At 45.9% G+C, this 24,683-nt stretch overlaps 1 protein-coding gene across 5 annotated transcripts; it reads right to left on the bottom strand.

Moving 5' to 3' along the window:
- Window positions 1–840: 840 nt before the first annotated feature.
- Window positions 841–24,010, bottom strand: SLC37A4 (solute carrier family 37 member 4). 5 transcript variants are annotated; one of them, XM_075277653.1, is made up of 12 exons: window positions 23,866–24,010; window positions 19,284–19,395; window positions 16,775–16,901; window positions 15,781–16,259; window positions 11,808–12,040; window positions 9,016–9,259; window positions 8,391–8,552; window positions 5,991–6,076; window positions 5,479–5,592; window positions 5,256–5,321; window positions 4,452–4,590; window positions 841–3,764 (listed from the first exon to the last, which is right to left on the bottom strand). In XM_075277653.1, exons 4-12 carry the CDS (start codon window positions 15,932–15,934, stop codon window positions 3,598–3,600), a joined length of 1,365 nt encoding a protein of 454 aa, XP_075133754.1. In that variant the 5' UTR covers window positions 15,935–16,259; window positions 16,775–16,901; window positions 19,284–19,395; window positions 23,866–24,010; the 3' UTR covers window positions 841–3,597. The 5 variants fall into 5 exon arrangements, with proteins under 5 accessions (XP_075133754.1, XP_075133758.1, XP_075133756.1 ...); XM_075277657.1 differs by lacking the exon at window positions 5,256–5,321; XM_075277655.1 differs by lacking the exon at window positions 19,284–19,395.
- Window positions 24,011–24,683: the final 673 nt, after the last annotated feature.

The raw sequence follows: 24,683 nt of genomic DNA, 5'->3' as shown, positions 1-24,683 counted from the left end.
TAGTAATTGGTAATTTTGCTGATAAGGGCTGAGACAGGGAGTCCGGTACCTCTGTATGTAAACACAGACCTTAAAGAGAGTATATTGCAAGCTGACTCTTGGTCCTGTAGCTTGTAAGTTTGGGATTCTCATCACCTAACAAATCCAGCTCTGCTACATCAGCTTCATATTGTGCATCTTCCAGTGATACTGTGCTAATTTATTTACAACCACATCCCTCATTACTAACTGCAAACATGTACTGCTATGAAGAGAGATAGCAGGGCTGGCTTTGTCTGGGAGACAGCAAGTGAAACCCCGCCCACCAATGTACTGAGAAAACCAGGAAGTGAACAGAGCACACAGCCTGCATGGTGGTGAACAGGCGAGTTGGGTATACCCCTTAAAGGTAAAATTGCTTCTTTGTTTTCAATCTTTTTTTTCTCTATTTTTGTGATTGTTGAAACACTTGTAGAAATGTCATTGTTGTTCATTAGTTGCCACAATTTGGGACAATCCCTCAAGATTTATTAAGACTGGCCTTATGGAGATCCTAGTGCCATTATGGAAATCTAGGCCAGATAGGAATTTTATCTGTTTGCAGGAGACTGGCGTGAGCTTTAATAAATCAGCCCGCAGAATGTGGTGGGTGAGGGGTGGATTGGGGCTTGGTTTGTTGCCAGATGGTGCCAACCATGCGCCTCAATAAAGAATGATGAATTCCCCCCAATGAATAATGTATCAAATCTGAAACAATCTGTACCGTTCCCTGTATACCACAGAGTGCTTTCTGCAGTACAGTATACATTGTGCTAAGCTATGGCAGTGAATTCTGTATTGATCTATTCACTATTCTGTGGATATTTGATATGCTCTTTCCCCACATTCTCCATCTTTATTCTCATAAATGACCAGAACATCACAATGTTACATGTTATTCGCACTGTTCAATGTGTCTCGCATTTCCCACACCCCACTTACTTCCAGTCACGCAGCAGCTTTCAATGGTTTTCCAGTTAAAACATTAAAACCTCCGCAAGTTCCTAAAATGTCTAAGAACTAAGGGGCCAAGACTTCATGCGGAAAGGCCAATTCTGTCCACGTCCATCAGTATCTGTTGACCATATTGAGGCAAACGCAAAAAAAAAAAATTCACATTCTTTGGGTTAGATAATACCAAAATTAGACAAGTTGACTACTGTGTGCCCTTTACATTCATGTGTTGCTTACTATTTGCCCATTCATCTCTATGGCCCCATACACAGGCCCATGTATTATCCCGGGCCTGATTATGGGGCAGTGAGCTTGGGGCAAATCTAAGGACAGGACCTATACCTGTCTGTTATGTGACCCGGGATCATTAGATGATGTGAATGGGTCTGTGCACGCACCGGTGGCATCCATGTGGCGTCCATGCTGTTTTACTGCAGACTGGGCACATGGCCGTGTGATGCAGCGTTACAGTAATATACTTTCCGTATCAGTTCTAAGATCTGTGCTATCATCTAAGTGTTCAGTTCTAGTGGACATACATGTCTCCTGGTCAGGTGATACATGGGGCTGATCAGGCCAAGTCCGAGCCTGGTGGATAAATCACGGCACAGTACAGATGTGTTAATATGGATTTCAGGGAATGCATAGGAAAGGGAGAAACGTTACGAGCATGCTGTGCATTACACAATATCTGCAGCATGGTCTTGACAGCACATGGTTGGTTTGATTCCATGGTCGTGTTTAGAGATGAGCGAACACTGTTCGGATCAGCCGATCCAAACAGCACGCACCCATAGAAATGAATGGAAGCACCTGTGACGCTGACTTTGCCGGCGTCCGGCGTCACAGGTGCTTCCATTCATTTCTATGGGAGCGTGCTGTTCGGATCGGCTGATCTGAACAGTGTTCGCTCATCTCTAGTCGTGTTGTGTTAGTGGTTCATCCATTTTTCATGGACGGGACCATACACTTGTGACGTGTATAAGGCCTTATCATGGCGATAAAGCTAAGCTTCACATATACTGTAATATATCTAAAGCCTACAGCAGTATATATCTTATACAGGAATATTGTTATATACTTTTATTACATTCTCCAGTTTGCTTCAGGATTAAATGAGAAATTAGTGCAATAGGCCTTATTCCCACGGCACATGATTTTCATAGAAATGTCTTTCTGTGTTCTCCATGGACAGCGCACGATCCTATTGATTTTAGATGGGCGTGTGCAGCCGTCTCGTTTTTTTTAAGTTGAGTCTGTCTAAAAACAATAGAGACATCCTCTATTTTGCCCATTGACATCTCTGGGCCAGTGGTCACCCACGTGTGGTCTGTTTTTCACAGACAAGACATTAAAAAGTCTTAAAATGGATTTATCAACCACGGACAACACACGCACATAAAACCAAGGAACTGATGTGGGAATAAGGCCTTAGGGTTGGTTCACATCTGCGTTGGTATTCCGTCCAGGGGAGTCTGCATGGGGACCCCCTCAACCGGACTACTGAACGCAACTGCAAGAAAGCACACGGACTCCATAGACTATAATGGGGTCCGTGTGCTTGCCGACAGATCTCCACACAGAAAATGCGACAGGAAAGTCGTTCACAATCTACTTTCCTGTCCGGATGATTTGTGCGGGCAGCACGCAGCCAGTACACGGACCCCGTTATAGTCTATGGGGTCTGTGTGCTTTTACTGCACAGCACTTGCGTTTGGTAATCCTTTTAGGGGTCCCCATGTGGACTCCCCCGCATGGAATACCAACGCAGATGAGAATGAGGGGTTAGGTTGCCCATACACATTAGACAGCTGTTCCTCCTGATTCACCCATACACATGCAAGCTCAGCTTAGCCAAGCATGCAAGTGTTTTCAATAGGTAGGTGTTGGTAGCACTGACTACAATAAAACTGAACACCCATGACTCTTCCTTTCCTTGATATCTGCACTGCAGGGAGAGTCTGGACGCCATCATACACTCCGGCGGTATAGCTGTCACTGCTCTCATGTGTATGGCCAACTTAAGACTTCCAGATCTTTCTTGTCTCCCAATACCAATAAACGATATTACAACCTTCTATAGACTGTCTGCCATATTACATTTCCTACAATTTCTAAAAAAGTATTTTTTGACCTCTCCTGAATATAACGGCATCTATTATGGACACAAGTAATACTACATAGTGTGATTTAGGTTCCAACAAAACCTGGTGTTTCCTTCATTTGGGTAAATACTGCATTTCCTATATATAGTACTATAATGAGATCTGCGCCAAGTATCCGCCTTGAAATGTGGATGGACTGCGAGATTTCACATGAACCAAAGCAACTAGATTGGCAGAAGTCCTTCATGATAATCTCAGTATTTCACCTGAGTCTGAAATGTTTGGGGATGTTTCATGAACACAGCAAAGGGAAGATTTAAGGTGATGTCCTGCAGGTGGAACGCGAGTGAGACTGAATGGGTAAAGGCCAGACTACTTGCTTGGCACAGTCAGCGATAATTCGGCAGTACTCGTATATGAGCGCTACTGATCGGTCCGAATCCACTCCCCCTCCTCCTCCCTCCTGATGTGTCTTTACTTCTTCTTGTATGGAGTCAGGGGAGGATTCCTGAGCTCTGTCTCAGTCAGATTTCTTAGGCAAGCGACCCATCTTGGTCTTGATGTTCCTCAGAAGAAAGAAGATGATGGTGACTGCTAGGCAGGTCACCTCGGCCGCCCAGAAAGCTGTATCCCAACCATAATGTTTGGCCACTGTGCTGAAAGGTAATCCTGCAAGAAATCCTCCGACTGTGGAGAAAAACGGGTAATGAAATATTATAACAAGTGTTAGATCTGGCGTCTATAATGAGAAGGGAATAAGTCTAGGGTCACACTATATTAATGTCCATTTCTCTCTTCCGTCATAGGGGGAGCAATGAACGATATCAGCAATAGTGTGAATGATGTAGACAGCGCCCCCTCCATCTGGTGTCTTGTCTGTCATCATTATAATTAGAGATGAGCGAGTACTGTTTGGATCAGCCGATCCGAACAGCACGCACCATAGAAATGAATGGAAGCACCTGGTACTTCCGCTTTGACGGCGGTCGGCCGCTTAACCCCCTGCATGCCGGCTACGTCCATTCATTTCTATGCGAGCGTGCTGTTCGGATCGGCTGATCCGAACAGTACTCGCTCATCTCTAATTATAATGTAAAAAAAGCTTTCTTCCGCCAAGTTTTTTTTTTTTTTTTTTACATTAGAATCAATGGGAATGGCAGTAGATAAAGGGGAGGCTCTGTCTGCACCTCTCACTCTATTGCCATTAATGTTCCTTGTTCTCGTCCTAAAACGAATTAGAAAAATGGATGCTCAGAACAGTAGTGTGAATGTACCCTAAGATGTCAATATGTAAATAGTTTTATAAAAACATGATCTCGTTGAAAAATAAAAATTAAATTAAAAAAAAAAAAAAGATCCACAAGTCCCACTTACTGTTGGCTGACAGGGCCACGATGGCGTGAGACGTTCCGCAGAAGTTGGACGGGGCACTTTCATTGGCAATAACTCCAAACAGAGCTATAGGGCCATAAGAGGAAAATCCAAAGATGGCTCCTAGAATCAGGATCCACACCTAGCATAGTAAGAGGGTCAAATTAATGCTGTGCTATACATTAAGTAGGAGAAAATAAAACAATGTAAGTGTTTGTACACGCACACATACATACATATATATATATATATATATATATATATATATATATATATATATATATATATATATATAGTGCTAATGACATTTCTATTTCAGCCTGGAAATCACAACCTATAATGATCTAATGCTTAGTTCACATCTGTGTTGGTAATCCATTCGGAGAGTCTGTATGCAGAAGACGGAAAGCTCAGAACGGACTCCGGGCGCTAGTGTGAACCTAGCATCACAACACAATTACTAGCCAGCCTTCTCCTGGCAGAAAGGACTCATTTGCCTTCTCCTTTTCCACCCTCCATAGTGCCCATTGTAACCTGAGACTGTTTGTGTAAGGAGTATGGACAGCATGAATCAGATACTTAAAGGCACAGGTACTTTCCTATAGTGAGGTATATTGCAGTTTGTTCTCTTCACCTGCACTACTTAGTTATGACAATATAAATACAAGTTTACTACCACTTTAACACCAGCACTAATGGGCTGTGAATTCATATAAAGCATAAAAGATGCCAAGACAGACGCAGCAATTTACTAATCTTAGTCAGAAGGAAAAAGGACAGACAGACTTATTGAAAATAGACAGAAACCTCTTGTTCAGTCAGATTGGACATCTCAGCGAGAGGCTGGAGGGCGAGAGACAAGATCCCATCAACCTGAGACAATGTGTACAGCAAAGAAAAGAAGAGAAGAGTATACATATAAGTATAGAGAGAAGGTGAGAGAATGAGCAAGCACTGCACTAGGCGAGATAAAGTGAGCGCCAATGGATCTAGCGCTTATTTGTTAACTTTTTGAGAAGTTTTATGTTACCTTTGATGATCCTGGAGTGACTGTGACGCGGAAGAGGAACAAGGACACGACCATTCCAGCCATCATAGACAGAAGTAGGCCGTGCCGAGGGTTGCCGTAGTTCTTCAAACCTGCCTGACGTTGACCACAGAAAGGACATATCAATGAAAAAGTGAAAAAAAAACCACAAAACAGTTCATATATAAGTAATAAATACTATAGTGTTCAATAGTTACTAAGGTTGGGTTCAGTAGCACTGGTATTATGGCTATAAGGCATCACTGGCTGTGACTGAATAGTACGGGCAGCACACAGGCGTCTTCCGTGGCCCCATTCATTGGAGCCAGTAAGCTGGGCACATTACAGCCGTAACATTGAGTCCGATTTCCTGAATGCCCCCGTTATAAGTAGGGTGCCATTTCAGTTCCACAGTCTTCTATCCTGTCAATACCAGCCTTGTATGACGGTAACAGTCTTGGACGGTATACTGAAAATACAGACGTGTATGCGATGCTAGGATGAATGATTCTTACTTTGGCCACAGCTCGATCAGACAGTAATCCTGCAGCAATACTTCCTATAAGACCCCCGACCTCTAGAGCGCTCATGTACGAGCTGCCTGGAAAAGAAGAAAATGTTATATAGGTTAAATGATATATATTCATATGAAGCTGTCTGGGAAATAATGATCAATTTACCTTATTAGATCCTACAAAACAGAATAATATCTCACTATCATTATATAAAAATTGCTCCATTATCTAGAGATGTCGCCCCCTGGTGTTCTCTTCATTCTCTCTCCACCTAATGCTTTCAGTGCTGATAGGACACGGCTGCTTCTAGTGCTCTTATCCTTACTGCTGGTCTGTACAACAATAAGAACCCGTCTGCTGACTGTACGAGAGGATCCAGGATATGGGACTGGGCTACTGAGCATGTGTGACCACCATCTGTCACTTTATTGCTCACCAAGCACAGTGCCGTACATCGTACAGTGGCTGTGTTTAGTACTGCAGCTCAGCCCCATTCACTTGAATAAGACTGAGCTGCAAAGAGGGCATGTGACAAATCTATGTGATATCTCCAGCCTGTGAAGTCAATGTGCGCTCACCTGGGCACTACTGTCACTGTGAGCAGGTGATCTGCGGAGGTCCCAGTTATTGGACCTCCACTCATTAGATATTATTTACCGGTCCTAAGAAGTGGACAGACCCTGCTGAGGCCTGTAATATGGCTTTAGCGATCAAACTGAAAATGACGCTGGTGTAATATCACGTGGGTTAGATCGCTGTCATGACACGGACGTGTCTGCTGATTCTTCCGATCATTATACTTGGGGGTCTTTCCAAATTGTATAGGCTGCTAAAGGGCATTATAGTATGTGGAGATGTCACAATGGAGAATTGTACTGTGTGGAGGGGCCACTATGGGACATTATACTGTGTAGGAGGCCACTATGGGACATTATACTGTGTCGGAGGCCACTATGGGACATTATACTGTGTCGGAGGCCACTACGGGACATTATACTGCGTAGGAGACCACTATGGGACATTATACTGTGTAGGAGGCTACTATGGGACATTGTACTGTGTAGGAGGCCACTACGGGACATTATACTGTGTAGGAGACCACTATGGGACATTATACTGTGTAGGAGGCTACTATGGGACATTGTACTGTGTAGGAGGCTACTATGGGACATTGTACTGTGTAGGAGGCCACTACGGGACATTATACTGTGTAGGAGACCACTATGGGACATTATACTGTGTCGGAGGCCACTATGGGACATTATACTGTGTAGGAGGCCACTATGGGACATTATACTGTGTGGAGGGGCTGCTATGGGACATTATACTGTGTAGGAGGCCACTATGGGACATTATACTGTGTAGGAGGCCACTATGGGACATTATACTGTGTAGGAGGCCACTATGGGACATTATACTGTGTAGGAGGCCACTATGGGACATTATACTGTGTAGGAGGCTACTATGGGACATTATACTGTGTAGGAGGCCATTATGGGACATTATACTGTGTAGGAGGCCACTATGGGACATTATACTGTGTGGAGGGGCTGCTATGGGACATTATACTGTGTCGGAGGCCACTATGGGACATTATACTGTGTAGGAGGCCACTATGAGACATTATACTGTGTAGGAGGCCACTATGGGACATTGTACTGTGTAGGAGGCCACTATGGGACATTATACTGTGTAGGAGGCCACTATGAGACATTATACTGTGTAGGAGGCTACTATGGGACATTGTACTGTGTAGGAGGCCACTATGGGACATTATACTGTGTAGGAGGCCACTATGGGACATTATACTGTGTAGGAGGCCACTATGGGACATTATACTGTGTAGGAGGCCACTATGAGACATTATACTGTGTAGGAGGCCACTATGGGACATTATACTGTGTAGGAGGCTACTATGGGACATTGTACTGTGTAGGAGGCCACTATGGGACATTATACTGTGTCGGAGGCCACTATGGGACATTATACTGTGTCGGAGGCCACTATGGGACATTATACTGTGTAGGAGGCCACTATGGGACATTATACTGTGTAGGAGGCTACTATGGGACATTATACTGTGTAGGAGGCCACTATGGGACATTATACTGTGTAGGAGGCCACTATGAGACATTATACTGTGTAGGAGGCCACTATGGGACATTATACTGTGTAGGAGGCTACTATGGGACATTATACTGTGTGGAGGGGCCACTATGGGACATCACACTGTGTAGGAGGCCACTATGGGACATTATTCTTAAAGAGGTAGTCCAGGCATTGATTCAAAAGATTATTTTCCTATTTTCCTCCTCTACAACCTACATGTGTCTTATCATCAGATGCACTTTATAAAGTAAAAAATACACCAATGACATATACAGTACGTCTATCACTTACCTATCAACGCAGACTGCCCTTTGTCCTGAATCAAGAAAAGCTGTCCCCAATCTGTACAGCACGTCTTCACCCCAAATACCACCAGGTAACCGGCACACAACAACCACAGGTAAGGAGAAAGCAGGAACTCTTTGAGAGTAGTCTCATCTGTAGACTGGGAACCTGGTGGAAAAGAGAAGCGGAGGTTATACTACAAGGTCCTCCTTACATGGAGTACAGGGCAGATTGTGTGTTAATGTTCCTATGTGCTTTATTATTCTTATACATATATCATTTACGTATGTACACACTGGCATGAGGGGCCATTACGGCACAACACCCCATATTTCACAGTGACTGTTTTTGGTATCGCAACTCAGCTCCTTTCCCTTGAATGGGACTGAGCCACGAACAGGTCATGTGACTGATGAACGCAGCATGGGCTGTACAGCAAAGCTCACGGGTGCTGTGCCGATTTAAAAAGCTGATCTGCAGGTTTTCCGGAGGTCGGGCTCCTGCCAATCTTCAATTGATGACCAATCACAAAGGATAAGGCCTGATAACTTCTTTAAGTGGCCCAACATGTCATTCATGTAAGTTCTCGGTAGGTTATAAACACTTGGGATACAAAATAAGAATCATTCACCTTTCTTCCCTTTCTTTGGTCCCGGTTCGATGTTCTTAAGCCCCACGTCAGATGGCTCATTCTTGATGAGTATAAGGCAAAGGACTGAAACCCCGACGCAGATGAGACCGGAGAAGGACATGGTACTGCGCCAGCTGTAACTCGCTGCTACTAGAGTAGCGATAATAGGGCCCAAACTTCCGGCAAGGTTCATACTACAGGACAGCACTGCCCACCATGTGCCAAACTGTGAAGGCTCAAACCACTGAAATAAGAAGGGTAAAGATGATTGACAAATGGGAAGAGGTGTGTACAATAATCTATTTCAGCATCTATAAGACAGCTTAAAGGGGATTTCCAGGCTAAATAATTGATGACATCTCCTTGGAACAGGTCATCAATAAAATAGTCCATGGTCTGACACCCAGGCCGCACCGCCATCAGCTGTTTGAAGAGACCATAGCATTAGTGTGAGCGCTCTATTCAGTACTTTGCCATGCACAGCGCCGTGCTTTGTGCAATGGATATGCTTGGCTCAGGCCTTGTGACTGGTGAACACACATCACATGGCCTGTGAAGCGGCTGATCTGCAGGGGTCCCCTATAAAGGAGAAGTCTTCAATTTAAAAGCCCCAGAAAACCCCTTTAAAGCTTCCTAATTTACTTCAGATATTACAAACCCTGAAAAACCTGCACAGCCACTTCCATTACAATATACCTTTGTAGACCTCTTGTATCCTCTAAGCAACATTACACACTTAGTCTAAGAGACACTGAATGTGAAGGGTTATGGAGAATGTCATTGATGGGGGTCTGCGCCTTGTAACCCCCACCTATACCTAAAATACAAAGTGGTGGGGAGACTTCAAGGACAGATAAATAATGTTACTGAAATACTGAAGTGTGACTGGAGATTCCTACTGCCGCCATACACGAGATACAATAGCTGTGGGCCAAACAAAAGCTATTTCTCATTACTCCCCCACAAACATGTACAAGTAGCTGCTGACTATTCCGCTTTGTTTCACCAAGAGACAAGCGACTGCCAGCAGGGCCACGTGTCAGACATGTTACTACTCAGCATAGCCAGTCCTTCTCCCTAATACCTGCTATGGTAGTAGGAGCTTCTAGCTTATGTCCATGACCCGCTTCAGTAAATTCTTGCCTCAACTCACTTTCATTGTCCTTTGTCTTCCAGACGGCTCCATAATAGGAAATACACTCAAATATTTTCACTGAATTGTTCATTTCTAGCTAATAAGAATTTAGGATCAGAGAGAGTTTAGATTGTACCTTAAAGGCTACTGATTTTTTTTTACTGCTCACTGAAGGCTGCTCACAAGCAGGCCTTAGGGAGACTCTCAATTCCCCGTTCTCAAGATCACTGGAGGACCCGTTATTTAGGACCCCAGTGATCGGACAATGTCCTGTGGATAGGAAATAAGTGTCCATAACAGCACAAGCCCTTTAAAGAGGATTTGGGCACAGGCAGTTCTATATACTGCTGGAAAGCCGACAGTGCCCTAAATTCAGCGCACGGTCGGTTTTCCCGATCTGTGCCCCAGTGAAGAGCTATCGGTCCCGGTACCGTAGCTATTCACAGTCAGAAGGGCGTTCCTGACAGTCAGTCAGGTACGTCCTTCTCCACAGCAGCGCCTATAGCGCTGTACAGTGTGAGCGGGGAGGAACGCCCCCTCCCTCTGCTCACAGTGCTCGTCCATAGACTAGTATTATCACCCCAAGTCATAAGATTGGCACCAGCACCCGGCCTCCGAGTTGCTCTACTTTCGTCCTCCTCTCCAGCCTTCACAAGTAGTTAGGGTATTACTATAATCTGCCAGCCCCAAAAGCACACGTACTGACCTGTGAACAAGGGAGAGGAGTAAGGAGGAGGAGGAGAATGACTGTCCCAGAGGACGGGTGCTGGTTCTGATCATGTGACAAGCCAGAAACCACCAGGTCCAGCTTGAAGATTCCCGAAGGAAGGAAGTAAAATTAAACCTCCCTTTAATGCAACTTTTTTCAACTTAAAGGGATTCTACCATTAAAAAACTTTTTTTTCTAGGTAACACGTTGGAATAGCCTTTAGAAAGACTATTCGTCTCCTACCTTTGGAAGTGATTTCCGCCGCGCCGTTTGTTCGAAATACCAGTTTGTACTGGTATGCTAATTAGTTCTCTCGCAGCGATGGGGGCGTCCCCATTGCTGCTCGAAAACCGACTCCAGCGCCGCCTCTGTCTTCTTGTGCATCCTCCCTTCTTCGGCTGGACGTCGGACGCCTGCGCAGTACGCTCTGTTCGGCGAACTTCGTCGAACGTACTGCGCATGCCCGCGGCCATAGTGCCGACACCGCAAGTTCAACGAACAGAGCGTACTGCGCAGGCGTCCGACGTCCAGCCAAAGAAGGAAGGGCAGGATGCAGAAGAAGACAGAGGCAGCGCTGGAGTCGGTTTTCGAGCAGCAATGGGGACGCCCCCATCGCTGCGAGAGAACTAATTAGCATACTGGTACAAACCAGTATTTCGAACGAACGGCGCGGCGGAGATCACTTCCAAAGGTAGGAAACGAATAGCCTTTCTAAAGGCTATTCCGACGTGTTACCTAGAAAAAAAAGTTTTTTAATGGTAGAATCCCTTTAAGGTAATAAACTGGAATATGTAAAAAGATACTTTCTTGTCACAGATCTCCACAGCCTTTAAGACATTGGTTACTTTACTTTCCTGTAGCTCCTGTCGTTGGGTATTGAATGTTGTTCATACTCTTAATGATACGTGAATGGCGTGCCAATATTTCTATAGAACTCAGTGCACTTACCTTACGAAGAACCTTCCCGCAGGGTGGCCAGCCAAGTCCTTGGGCGAGACCATTAAAAAACCAGAGGATGGCAAAGACGGAGATGCTGGAACTCCAGGAAAACACGACATTGGCCAAACCCACTAAACAGAGACCCGATGAAAAAAGCCAGCGAGCGCTCATCTGATCAGACAGGACCCCGCTGATGAACTTACTTATAGCATAGGCTGCGGACTGGCTGCTGGTGATAAGGCCTGCGGATAACACATTGCTGGTTAATACATTTATTATTCCTTATACACGTTACATTGGCTTCAGAATAGAACTTGTATATAAGAAGACCAATAAGTATGAGCACTCTAAGTATGGATATCGAAACACAAAGCCTTGTACAACCCAGTCTATATTTGTTATGGTGCCCCCTGCTGTCCACAATCAATACGTCTTCTACAACCAACTTACTATATAACAAACACTATCCGTGACATGAACAAGTAGCCGTAGTGATCCGTATGGGGCGATTTCCAGCTAAAGCCTCCTGGTGTTGGTTTAAAAGTGACACAAACAGACGGGAAAGGTTGTAAAATGTCATAAAAAATTTAGCTAAGTCAGGAGCTGGCCGCAGAAACTCTCACCTAAGGTGTGGACGTGTATGTAGGGAATGAAAGGAGCGGCTGCTGAGCAATACATCTATTGTAATAAAGTGGATATTTATTCAGTATTTATTTAGTATTATTGTGTTTACTTTTTTTTTTACTACAAGGGATTTTGTAGTTGTCAGGCTGACGTACGTCCTTAGTTAGTTCCTGGATACCTTGGAGATTGTAGGTGTTAATAACTAAACTGTTTGGCCGTCGTAGGGGTGAATTCAGACAGCCACATCTGGTGCAGTTATCCCGACGCATTTCCTAGGCCGAGTGAACTGAAATCACTGCATTGTACTGACACATGATATTCATCCGGGACACTACAGCCATAGCATCATGGACCACTATGATACAGGAAGCTTCTGTCACCCAAGCAGTGGTCATTACAGGGATGTAGAGGTCACATGGACCATATGGGGCTAGGGTCACATCTGGACTGGACCAGAACAGAAAGACAGACCACCTGAGGGTCCCATTCATTCCCTGGTGGTCCGTCATGTGTATGTCTGTTATTTTTAAATGGAATTGTTGGACAAGAGTCAGGCTTGCAGGACTTTTTCGTCCACCAATTTCTGACGGATTTGACACCCAATACAGGTGTGAACCCAGTGTTAGACATACCACACACAGCTGACCGAATCTGCCCTTATAGCAGCCCTTTATTACAACATGCTATGTATTAAAGGGATCCTATCATTAGAATCCCTTTTTTTCTAACTAACACGTAGGAATAGCCTTAAGAAAGTCTATTCTTCTTCTATCTTTAGATGTCTTCTCCGCGTCACCATTCGGTAGAAATCCCAGTTTTCTTCAGTATGCAAATGAGTTCTCTTGCAGCACTGGGGGCGTTGCCAATGCTGCGAGAGAAATCTCCAGAGCCGCCTCCATCTTCTTCTGGAACACCGTCTCCCTGTGTCTTCTTCCGTCCTGGGTTTCAATCTTCTAGGCCTCAGACAGAGCCGATTGTGCATGCCCCGGCCACAAGAAAATGGCCGCTTACACCAGCTTACTGTGTAAGTGACCACAAGAAAATGGCCGCTTATACCAGCTTACTGTGTAAGTGGCCATTTTTTTGTGGCCAGGGGAATGCGCATTGGCTCTGTCTGAGGCCTAGAAGATTGAAACCCAGAACGGAAGAAGACACAGGGAGAGGGCGTTCCAGAAGAAGATGGAGGCGGCTCTGGAGAGTTCTCTCACAGCATTGGGGACGCCCCCAGTGCTGCGAGAGAACTCATTTGCATACTGACGAAAACCAGGATTTCTACCGAACGGTGGTGCGGAGAAGACATCTAAAGGTAGGAGAATAGACTTTCTTAAGGCTATTCCTACGTGTTAGGGAGTAAAAAAGGGTATCCAATGATAGGATCCCTTTAAAAGGAACCTGAACATGGGCTTAGGAGTCCAGTGGGCGGTCCTGCAAGCTGACTGCCAGCTATTTCTGTATGTAAATGTATACAGGAAAGGCTGTCAATCACTAATATGACTGCCCAATGGACTCCTACCATAGAAAGAACATGGATATCAATGAATAAAATAGAATAACTTGTATTTTATTCATTTCTATAGAATCTTTTCCTTCTATATATCAATAGCAACTCATTTTCTATAAATGCTGACTGCACTGTATTGTCACTGTGACCATTATCCATACTGTACTCATTGGATCTGTGAGCATTAACCCCTTCAGTGTACGGCTGATTTATTCATGCATGTCTTTGTTATATATCTGTGATTTTGTGGACGTGTGTAAGAGTTGTTCAGACGTGATCCTCTCCGAGATGAATGGAGCTGCACAATGTCACTGAATGACATGAGGAGCATATGCTGGCCTAGAAGGTATTACTGCCATATGCAGCCTGATACTCAAGTCGATGGAGGTTCAAGCAGGTGAAGTGTTTTAGTCAAATAGGTATTTACCTGAGAATAAACAGACACGTCCTGCTCAACAGGATTTCTATTGTTTTACTAACATGACAGTAAGATTTATATATCCCTCATGTGCAATCTTAAAGGGATTCTATCATTAAAATTGTATTTTTTCTGCCTACCATGTCAGAATAGCCTTAAGAAAGGCTATTCTTCTCCTGCCTTTAGATGTCTTCTCCGCGCCGCCGTTCGATAGAAATTCCTTTTTTGTGTCGGTATGCAAATAAGTTCTCACGCAGCACTGGGGGCGTCCCCAATGCTGCGAGAGAACTCTCCAGCGCCGTCTCCATCTTTGTCTGGAATGGCCTCTCTTTGCGTCTTCTTCTAGAGCTGGGTTCAATCTTCTAGGCTTTGGGCCTCGGGCAAAGCCGACTGCGCATGCCCGCCGGCCACAAGAAAATGGCCACTTACACAGTAAGTGTAAACACCCATTTTCTTGTGGCCGGTGGGCATGCGCAGTTTGAACCCAGCGCCGGAAGAAGACGCGAAAAGAGGCCGTTCCAGACGAAGATAGAGGTGGCACTGGAGAGTTGTCTCGCAGCATTGGGGACGCCCCCAGTGCTGTTTGAGCGCTGAGGACCACCCCCAGTTCTGCGAGAGAATTCATTTGCATACCAGCGAAAACTGGGATTTCTAACGAACGGCGGCGCGGAGAAGACATCTAAAGGTAGGAGAAGAATAGCCTTTATTAAGGCTATTCCGACGAGGTAGTCAGAAAAAAAAATCAAACTTTAGTAATCCCTTTAATGTGATCCGTCGCCTCTCATCTCTGGTTTAGTAAATCCTGGATTCCCCATGATATAACAACTCTAGAGCAACTCTGTAGTGTGCCGATCCTCTATTGTTCCTCCTAGAAATGTGTGTTTAATGTGACAACTGGGTGTTACCAGGTTCTGACAGTGCCAGACTGTAGAGACACACCCCTTTGACAAGAAAAGTGGTAACACCCAGTTGTCAATTTACTTATATATTTTCCCAGCAGAATAACAGAGGAACAGCCCAACACACAGTCATGAGAATATATCCACTAAGAATTGTTATCTCATGAAGAATCAAGTTTTTACTAAAGAAGCAACACTTTTATGGTGTAAAACATGTCTGCCTTATTCAATAGCTCTCCTCAAGTATTTGCAATAAAAATACAGGGTTATACAAATGTTTTCTACCTGTCGCCATCAGTGATAGGGACTACATGTCCCAGCACATATTGTTCAATTTACTGACCCTGGCATGGAGGAAGTAGCGATCAGCAAATGATCACGCATCTCCTTCATTGTGAATTCACAGAATAGAGATTAGAAGATCGCTGTAGTTTGCTGGTAATCCTTCATACTCAGCATATACGTGGTCAGTCACCTATAGACAGTTCACACGTCTATGCATATTGTAAGGTATGGAGGCAGACAGTAAACGCCACTTACCCAAATCATCCTTGTCCAGCTTTATTTCCTGCATGACAGATGGCATGACAAAAGAGAAGGTCTTGCGATTGAAGTAATACAGGGTATAGCCCACAAACATGGCCCCGAAGATGAGCGTCCGGTAGTAGCCATACCCCTGCCCCTGAGCTCCCATCTTGTCTTATGTCCAAAGGGCGATCTTACAGACTTAAAACCAGTGCTTCATTTAAAGATGGCAGAGCAAGCACAGTCCGAGCAGAACTCTATATATATAGATCAGCTCAGTTCACATATGCCAAATGGATTCCTAGTGAGGAGACGAGCCACGGTCTGACCCCCACGGGGGTGGTAAATGGAGACAGTCAGTCGGAGGAGGGGAAAGCTGCTGCCAATCTTTCTGTTCTGCTGAGCTGTGAGTTTCTTGGCTGTCCTCTTCCAGGTAGGCTGTTATATCTGGACTGGGCCAATGATTAACCCAGAGGTGTCAACAAAAGTTTACCCTGCAGGGACAGGATGGAAGGAGATCATTTACTGAAACGTGCACAGTGACCAAGGAGAAGTAACAATCGTATAATGGCAACAAGTGCTGCGGGTGTGTAACACAAGTTCTAAGAAAGCTGTTCCAGGGCAGAGGGCAAAAACATCCTCCATGCCTCAAGGATAACGTCTCAGCAGACAGAGGTGACTTATCTACAGCTAGGCAAACGCTTTAGGTAGTAGTCAGTCTTTGCTATTCCACCTGACTGTATCATGCACATGAATGCACGGTGCGGCCAAGGGTGCATGTGCTCTCAAGACAGAACAGGGACACCTCGGGCAGCAACTTATCTTTTTAGAGGATAGTCAGGCCACTCCCGTCTTTCCCAAAAAAATGAAAGCAAATTAATAAAAAAGATCCAATGTACCAGGGCCTTAATTGTCAGATGGAACTGTCACTGGATAATTTTTGGAAGCGCCAATGTAAAAGCACAGTAGACAATAGTGTTCCCCTCCTGGATACAATATAATTCATTACCTTGTTTATCTAACATAAGAGTAAACCGCGTTGTAAAAGCTGAAAGTGAATGAGCTGGGAAAGGACAAATTCCAGAAGGTGTTTTTATTCTTAGGGGCGACGTATCTTATGTAGTTGGGTGAGGAAGCTGCAAAACAAAATTTACAAGGTTTGATCTTTGACCGCTCACAAGGTTCACATGGACAGGACCGACCAGACGGGCAGCGAATAACTATGACCCTCACTGTGTGCGGACATGTCAGGTTACAGCTACAACACTGCAATAATCCAGAAAGAGTAGTTCTAGGTTCATAGGACGCGGCCGTTCGACATAGCAAAAGAAAGGCAAATACCAGTCTAGCCGCAGGATATAACCCTATATAGCAGGCCCGCTCACTCAGGGCTCATCCCTCCATTCATTCATTCCTTGCAGACTGTACTACCTGCTCACTATCTTCTTCTGCGACCTCTCTTGCAAGCTGGAGGAAAAACAACACATGAAATGCAGCGACTAAATATAAAACATGCTGAGTGCTGCCGCTCTACAGGCTGGCACGCTGCCCTTCTCAAATAGCAAAAGGGCAAAAGTGAGAGGTGCCAGGGAAAATTAACTCCTTCCCCTCACAGGACGCTGCATCTGACTATATTCCTCCAGCATACTATAAGGAAGCGATACAACACTTACCGGGGGGTCAGACCTATAGACAACTGCTTCATTGTCAGAAGTACGGGGTTAGCATAAAAATAGATTTCACTTTTAGCTTTCTAGACCTTTCACTGTGGTATTTAGTCAGACTGTTGCCTTTTCGGCCTCCTCGTGGTATCCGGCGCTCTCTCTTGGTCTATTTCATGATGTCATGTGCCCATGGTCACTGCTGAAGCCTGTGATTGGGCCTCAGCAGTCACATGGGTGCGCCAAGCATCATGATATTATGACGCTTGGAGTGCCCATGTGGCCCAATCCCAGGCTTCAGCAGTGACCATGGGCACATGTCGTCACCACGAGGAGTCCCAAAAGAAGTAATGGGAGCTGAATGTATTTTTATATTTTACACCTCCCCTGGGCCTCCAACTATTGTACTCCGGGGTCTGAAGTGGCCATTTTAAGTTCGGCTTAGTTAAAAAATGAACAATTCAGAATATTTGGGTCGAACAAAACGGTTCGCCCATTTCTGGTAACCATTCCTGGCAACAAAAAAACGCAGCTTTTCAGCAACTTGTGACCTCACAGTCTGAGAGTTGGATCCTCACCAATATGATATGCATGACCTATACCAGTGGTGGCGAACCTTTTACAGACCGAGTGCCCAAACTGCAAGCCAAAACCCACTAACTTATCTCAAAGTGCCAACACGGGAATTTGACATTAATAATGTGCGGATCCACAATTGCACACAATTACAGGCCTTGGTCATGTGAATGGAGATTTATAGAGCTTTCAGCTCCACAGTGACCCCCGCAAAGTACACTCTGCTCCACAGTGACCCCCACACAGTCCAATCTACTCCACAGTGACCCCCACACAGTCCAGTCAGCTTCACAGTGACCCCCACACAGTATAATCTGCTCCACAGTGGCCTCCACACAGTATAATCTGCTCCACAGTGACCCCCACACAGTCCAATCTACTCCACAGTGACCCCCACACAGTCCAGTCAGCTTCACAGTGACCCCCCACACAGTATAATCTGCTCCACAGTGGCCTCCACTGTATAATCTGCTCCACAGTGACCCCCACACAGTACAATCTGCTCCACAGTGGTCCCCACACAGTACAATCTGCTCCACAGTGACCCCCACACAGTATAATCAGCTCCACAGTGACCCCCACACAGTATAATCTGCTCCACAGTGACCCCCACACAGTATAATCTGCTCCACAGTGACCCCCACACAGTATAATCTGCTCCACAGTGACCCCCACACAGTATAATCTGCTCCACAGTGACCCCCACACAGTATAATCTGCTTCACAATGGCCCCCACACAGTATAATCTGCTCCACAGTGGCCTCCACACAGTATAATCTGTTCCACAGTGACCCCCACACAGTCCAATCTACTCCACAATGACCCCCACACAGTCCAGTCAGCTTCACAGTGACCCCCACACAGTATAATCTGCTCCACAGTGGCCTCCACACAGTATAATCTGCTCCACAGTGACCCACACACAGTACAATCTGCTCCACAGTGGTCCCCACACAGTACAATCTGCTCCACAGTGACCCCCACACAGTATAATCAGCTCCACAGTGACCCCCACACAGTATAATCTGCTCCACAGTGACCCCCACACAGTATAATCTGCTCCACAGTGACCCCCACACAGTATAATCTGCTCCACAGTGACCCCCACACAGTATAATCTGCTTCACAATGGCCCCCACACAGTATAATCTGTTCCACAGATGGGGGTGCCCAAAGAGAGGGCTCTGAGTGCCACCTCTGGCACCCGTGCTCGCCATCACGGACCTACGCTATGGACAGTCCATCCAGAAAACCCCTTTAACTGTGATGTCTGTGCTCACTTTTACAGCCATTTGCATGGTTACTATATGTCCCACCGCTACCAGACAGATTTATGGCATTCAGTATCTTCCATGGCTATAATGTTGTGCAGAGGGGAGACCTACAAACAAGCTGAAAAAGAGGAAAAGAACATGGGGAACAGGTCAACAACTCTAACAGCACATTCTGTCCGACCTGTTTGTCCACAGCAAGGACTGGTATTGATCTGTATAAAGGTTCATGGAGATGTTTTGCAGAACAGTCAGGCAAACAATAGGGAATGTGCTGAAGCGCAGTATTTAGAGGGGGTTTCCTCTTTTAGGCCTCATGCACACCACTGTGTTTGTCACGGCTATGACCCCACTCATGCCACTGTGTATTTTCATGGTCTAGTGTATGGGGCCGTGAACTGGGAGCAAAACTCAGGATAAGTCCTATTCTTGTCCGTTGTATAAATACAGCTTTTTTATGTTTTTTGCCTGTTTTTTGAGCCAATCCCAGCAGTGACTACAAAAGTAATGGGAAATACGAAAACGTACATTTGTTCATAAAAATGCATAAAAAAAAGCATTTTCCACAAACTAGGGCCTAAAGGGATTGTTCATTCCCAGATTGAGGGTGATCTGCGAAGGTCTGACACCTGGACCCCTCACAGACCAGTTGTCACAGCAGCCCCCAGGTGCCAGAGGATAAAGCAGTGGACAGGTGCCAGGTTCAGCATATAAGTAATAGGAGTGGCACGGCAGCCCCGTCCGCTGTATGGCGGTGGTGTCAGGGCTGCTCTTATTACTTGAATAGGATTAGTGCTGCACGTGCTCCTCCTCCAGTAGCGGCTTCCGACACCCGATCAGTGCAGGGTCTGGGTGTTGGACCCCTACAGATCACAACTCCTTTAAATTTTACCTGTGTTTTTTCTCCATTGACTTCTATGAGGTGAGAAATAAATGCTGCAAAAATGCAGTAATATCCGTGCGGAAAACATTCATGATCTATTCTAAGGACAGGTCCATATTAGGCTGACAGGGTCGGACACCTGGGACCTCCACAGATCACCTGAACAAATCGATAATGGGGCTCCAGTGAGTGTCATGTGACATTGATCACATGACCTGTTTGCACCTTAGTACCATTCAAGTGACATGGCGAGCACAGCAACTATATCATGTACGGCGCTGTGCTTGGTAAGTATTGAATGAGGGCTGTAGGGTGGTCCAAATGTCGCGGCCTCTTCAAACAGCAGGTGTCGGCCCCTCACTTATTTTTAGCTTTGGCCCAGTAATGCAACTTATTTATAAAGCTAAACTTTAACCAGATAAATCTATGCTAAGTGGAGATTACTGCACATGTCTTTTACTAAATGTAGTGATATATCTGTATAAGGGCAACAGAATGGATTCTCTATATGGGGTCTGCTCAGCCATAGTGTATGTAGAGAATATTCCTCCAGATAATCTGGAAGATGCCGCATTTCTGTGCTCCTGCCCTTACTACTTGTATACTTCTCTTTCTTCGGTGCAACACTGCTCACCGTCGTCGCTTTAAGGTTGCCATGCCTAGCAGTCAAACTCTGGCTGGGTCCACTTGGTCAGTCAGTGGTGTCTCACCGCCCAATCCAGGGTTGAGGCGGGGTATATAAACCAAGCTCTGCCTGTGATTACGTTAGTTTTCTGGCTCTGTGTTCACAGAACTTACTCAGTGCCTTATCCTGATTTCCAGCTTACTGATTTTGACTTTCCTGGTTATGTGTTCTCTTACGCTAGGTTCACACCGCTTGGAGACCCGAAGAACGGAAACCTAATCCGCTTAAAAAAACAATAACCTATGAAGGGGACCACCGAGTTTCATCACGAAAAAGTCAGAAATTTTTTTTAAGCGGATTCAGGGACGGAAACCCAGAATGTAGAGCAGGCGTAGGTTTGAACCTAGCCTTACTGATTTGGCTTTATCCATGACCTCCTGGATTCAGCCCTGGCTTGGACTCTGGTATTCCTCTGCTCTCCTAGTTTTAACTTCTGCTGTGCATTACACTAGCATTGCATCTCTATTGTTCAAGTCTATCGGGGTACTCGAACAACGGAGAGGAGGACCACTAAAACAGTGGCTAACATGAAGCCAACAGGATCAGTAGAGGTCCAACTGCTTGAACCCCCGGTGATCATGAGAACAGGGATAGAGGTAAATGGGTTCATGAAAGAAATGGATCCATAAAAACCATAGTCAAGACACGGCTCGACTGCATGAATAGATCCGAACTCCGGGGTATAATTTGAGAAATGTTTTATACGTCACTTTTCACAGGTTTATCACCCAAATCTCAATCATCAGCAATATAGGATGAGATGTGACAACATTAGAGTGGTATTCCTCTAGATAAGACCTGCAGCCTGTCTGGACTGACCCCAAGTGCTGCTATATGTCTCAGCAAGACACATAAAACGGAGACACCTAGTGGCCAGGCACCGACAGTGAATTTTTATTTTTAGGCAAAAAATGTCATTTGCAGCTCCCAAATCTCTACAGCGATGATGTCCCCGAATACTGCCCATGACATCATCACAGGGGGTCTGATATGTCCAAACTGATGTCATGTGACAACCCTATTTTGCATCTATATTAGGGGTATGATAGAAATGTATGATGTGGTAAGTTTAGGTCATCAGACCAGCGGTCGGGGTGGTATGTGTGCTCGCCATGGGGGTAATAAAATACAATGGTATTATCACTTATGTTCGTACTTGCATTGAGCCATCACTTGTTCTAGTCTGTCAGAGGACCAAAGCCACGGACAAGCGGACCGCTACAATTGTGGATACGTATAAAAACCACCTGGGCTGTAATGGGGGTAATGATTTAAAACTTAAATTGGTGGATGAAAAAATTGACGGTGTAAGACTTTTACGTCCATCGATTTCAGGCAGACATTGCAATTGGCTGGAGGAGGTGAAAAAAGCCCCCAAAACATACTCACCTGTCCCGGTGTCTCCCAGCACGGTCCGGTCCCTCTGCCCAAAGTCCTCGCCGGCTGTGACGTCCCGTGTCCCTTCCTATAGTTGGCTTCAGCCGTCACGTACAGCGGGGACTTACATCGGAAGAAAACAACGGAACTGCAAGACTGAACCGAGAGACACCGGGGACAGGAGAGTGGTTTTTTTTTTTTCCTTTATTTCACCTACTCAAAAAACAAAAGATTATCCCGGACATCCCCATCTGCGCCAATGTCCGTTTGGTGTAATATCTGTCTGTAATCGCAGGTGAACAGGGAGAAAACCACGGATACCTAACACACCTAATGCAGTCAATGAGAACCACTGTCATCTTTGTGTCATTTATCAGAAGAACAAATGACACAATGTGAACACGTCTTTACTAGAGATGAGCGAACACCGTTTGATTGAGTACATATTCGATCGAATATCAGGCCGTTCGAGGTATTTGATTCCAATCGAATACTATGAGGCAAACGCAGGAAAAATTCGGAGATGCAGCCAAGCAGAGCGCACGCCCAGCACTGCTACATTGGAGATGAAGCAGACCTGGCCATTGGCTGAGCTCGGCTGCTGTGGAGCAGCCAACTGAGCACATGGACCGATGTAGCAGAGCTGAGTGTGCAGCAGGGTTCAGTGCACACTCAGCACTGCTACATATTGGCATAGGAATGCATTGACCAGCATTGACTGGCCAAATGCTATAGCATTCGGCCAATCAACGCTGGTTCTGCCGCTGGAGGCGGAGTCTAACAGCGGTCCACAGCACTCTCCATTCTGGTCCGATATTAGACTCCGCCTCCTCACAGACGAGCCTCCGGCAGAACCAGCGTTGATTGGCCAAATGCTGTACTCCGTATGGCATTCGGCCAATCAACGCTAGTCAATGCATTCCTATGGGAAAAAGTCAGCTCCCGCATATCGCAATCTGACAGGGATCCCGACATAATACAGTGACTTGGGCATGTTAGATGCCCCCAGACATGCTTCCCCTGCTGTCCTAGTTGCATTCCAGGGTGTTGGCATCATTTCCTGGGGTGTCATAGTGGACTTGGTGACTCTCCTGAGTCGAAGAGTGGTTTCCCCCTAAACAAGTATTTATTCCCCATAGACTATAATGGGGTTCTAGTCGAATATTGAGGGGTTACTTGAAACGAATATCGAATATTTCACTATTCGCTTATCTCTAGTCTTTACCACACTTATGTCATGTCTCCAGGATAAGACAAGGGGCCGCCATTGTGGTGACCGGTGAGACTAGAATACATTATATACCCTTCTGTGTTCCTGTCACTGCCTCCCTACAAGTTGTGTATTGTAATGACCTTGTCCTGTGTCACAGCCACAACCAGCCATGTACTAGGGGAGCAGTAATGGAGTCCTGTCTGAGGTGAGCCTGTGTGTAGGTCTGTGCGGAGGGAACTACAAGCCCCAGCATGTCCTGTCAGCTCATGCCGCAGGTCACGTATTTACACGTTGCATTAGGAGGCGGCAGAACATGGCGGCTTATAGCATAAAGGTCACATAGAAAGGAAGTAGCGGCAGATATAGGCAATCATTCACACACTCCCCCCTGACGCCATTAGCGCGCCCTGTGTCCGCTATCCCGCCTTCTTACCGCCAGCGCTGCCCCCGCCTCCATCTTGTCCCCTCAGTGTATGGAGCGGTTACCGGGCTGTCCCCGCCTCTCAGTCCACTCGGGGCAGCCATAGGAAGCTGCTGGGCCGTCTCCTCAGCTACTGCCCCGGGGATGAGCCGTCACTACAGAGTCCGTGCAATGTGCTTAAAGGGACAGTCCATGGCTCAGAGATTGTTAGTGAATGGATTGACTCTCAATCCTCCTCTGCAGTAACGCAGGAGTTAATAGGACTGACGGGCCAAAATTGGGGCTTTGGTGCAAATGTGACCTGTCTGGTTTAGGCTCTAGTCTCATGAGCAGGCTGTCAGCCATGGCTTTTCAAGGTCGTCTTGGCACCAGTATGTCCAAACCTCCTAACATGGCGTCCTCACACACTATAACAGCCAGACAGTCACTGTGATGTGGTATAACCCCTCAATATAATGTCCCCCAACAGCTGCCCCTATAGTATAATGCATACCTCCCAACTTTTGAAGAACCGAAAGAGGGACAAAATGTGCGGCGCGCATAGCGCGCCGCGGCAAATTTAGCCCCGCCCACTTTTGTGTTGACCCCCGCCCACTCGTTAATTTTTCATGTGCCTGCACACAGTATAATCCTCCTACAGTCACCCGTAAATTATATGCCCCCCCTCTATCTCTCCCCCAGTTTCATATACACCCTTCATCTGCCCCCAGTTTCATGTCCCTCTTCCATCTCTGCCCCCAGATTCATGTCCCTCCATCTCTGCCCCCAGATTCATGTCCCACATCTCTGCCCCCAGATTCCTGTCCCACATCTCTGCCCCCAGATTCATG

This window comes from Leptodactylus fuscus, chromosome 6 (genome assembly GCF_031893055.1).
Source record: "Leptodactylus fuscus isolate aLepFus1 chromosome 6, aLepFus1.hap2, whole genome shotgun sequence".
Lineage (NCBI taxonomy): Eukaryota > Metazoa > Chordata > Amphibia > Anura > Leptodactylidae > Leptodactylus > Leptodactylus fuscus.
The sequence above is the reverse complement of the archived record's forward strand: the minus strand, read 5'-3'. Positions and strand labels throughout refer to the sequence as shown.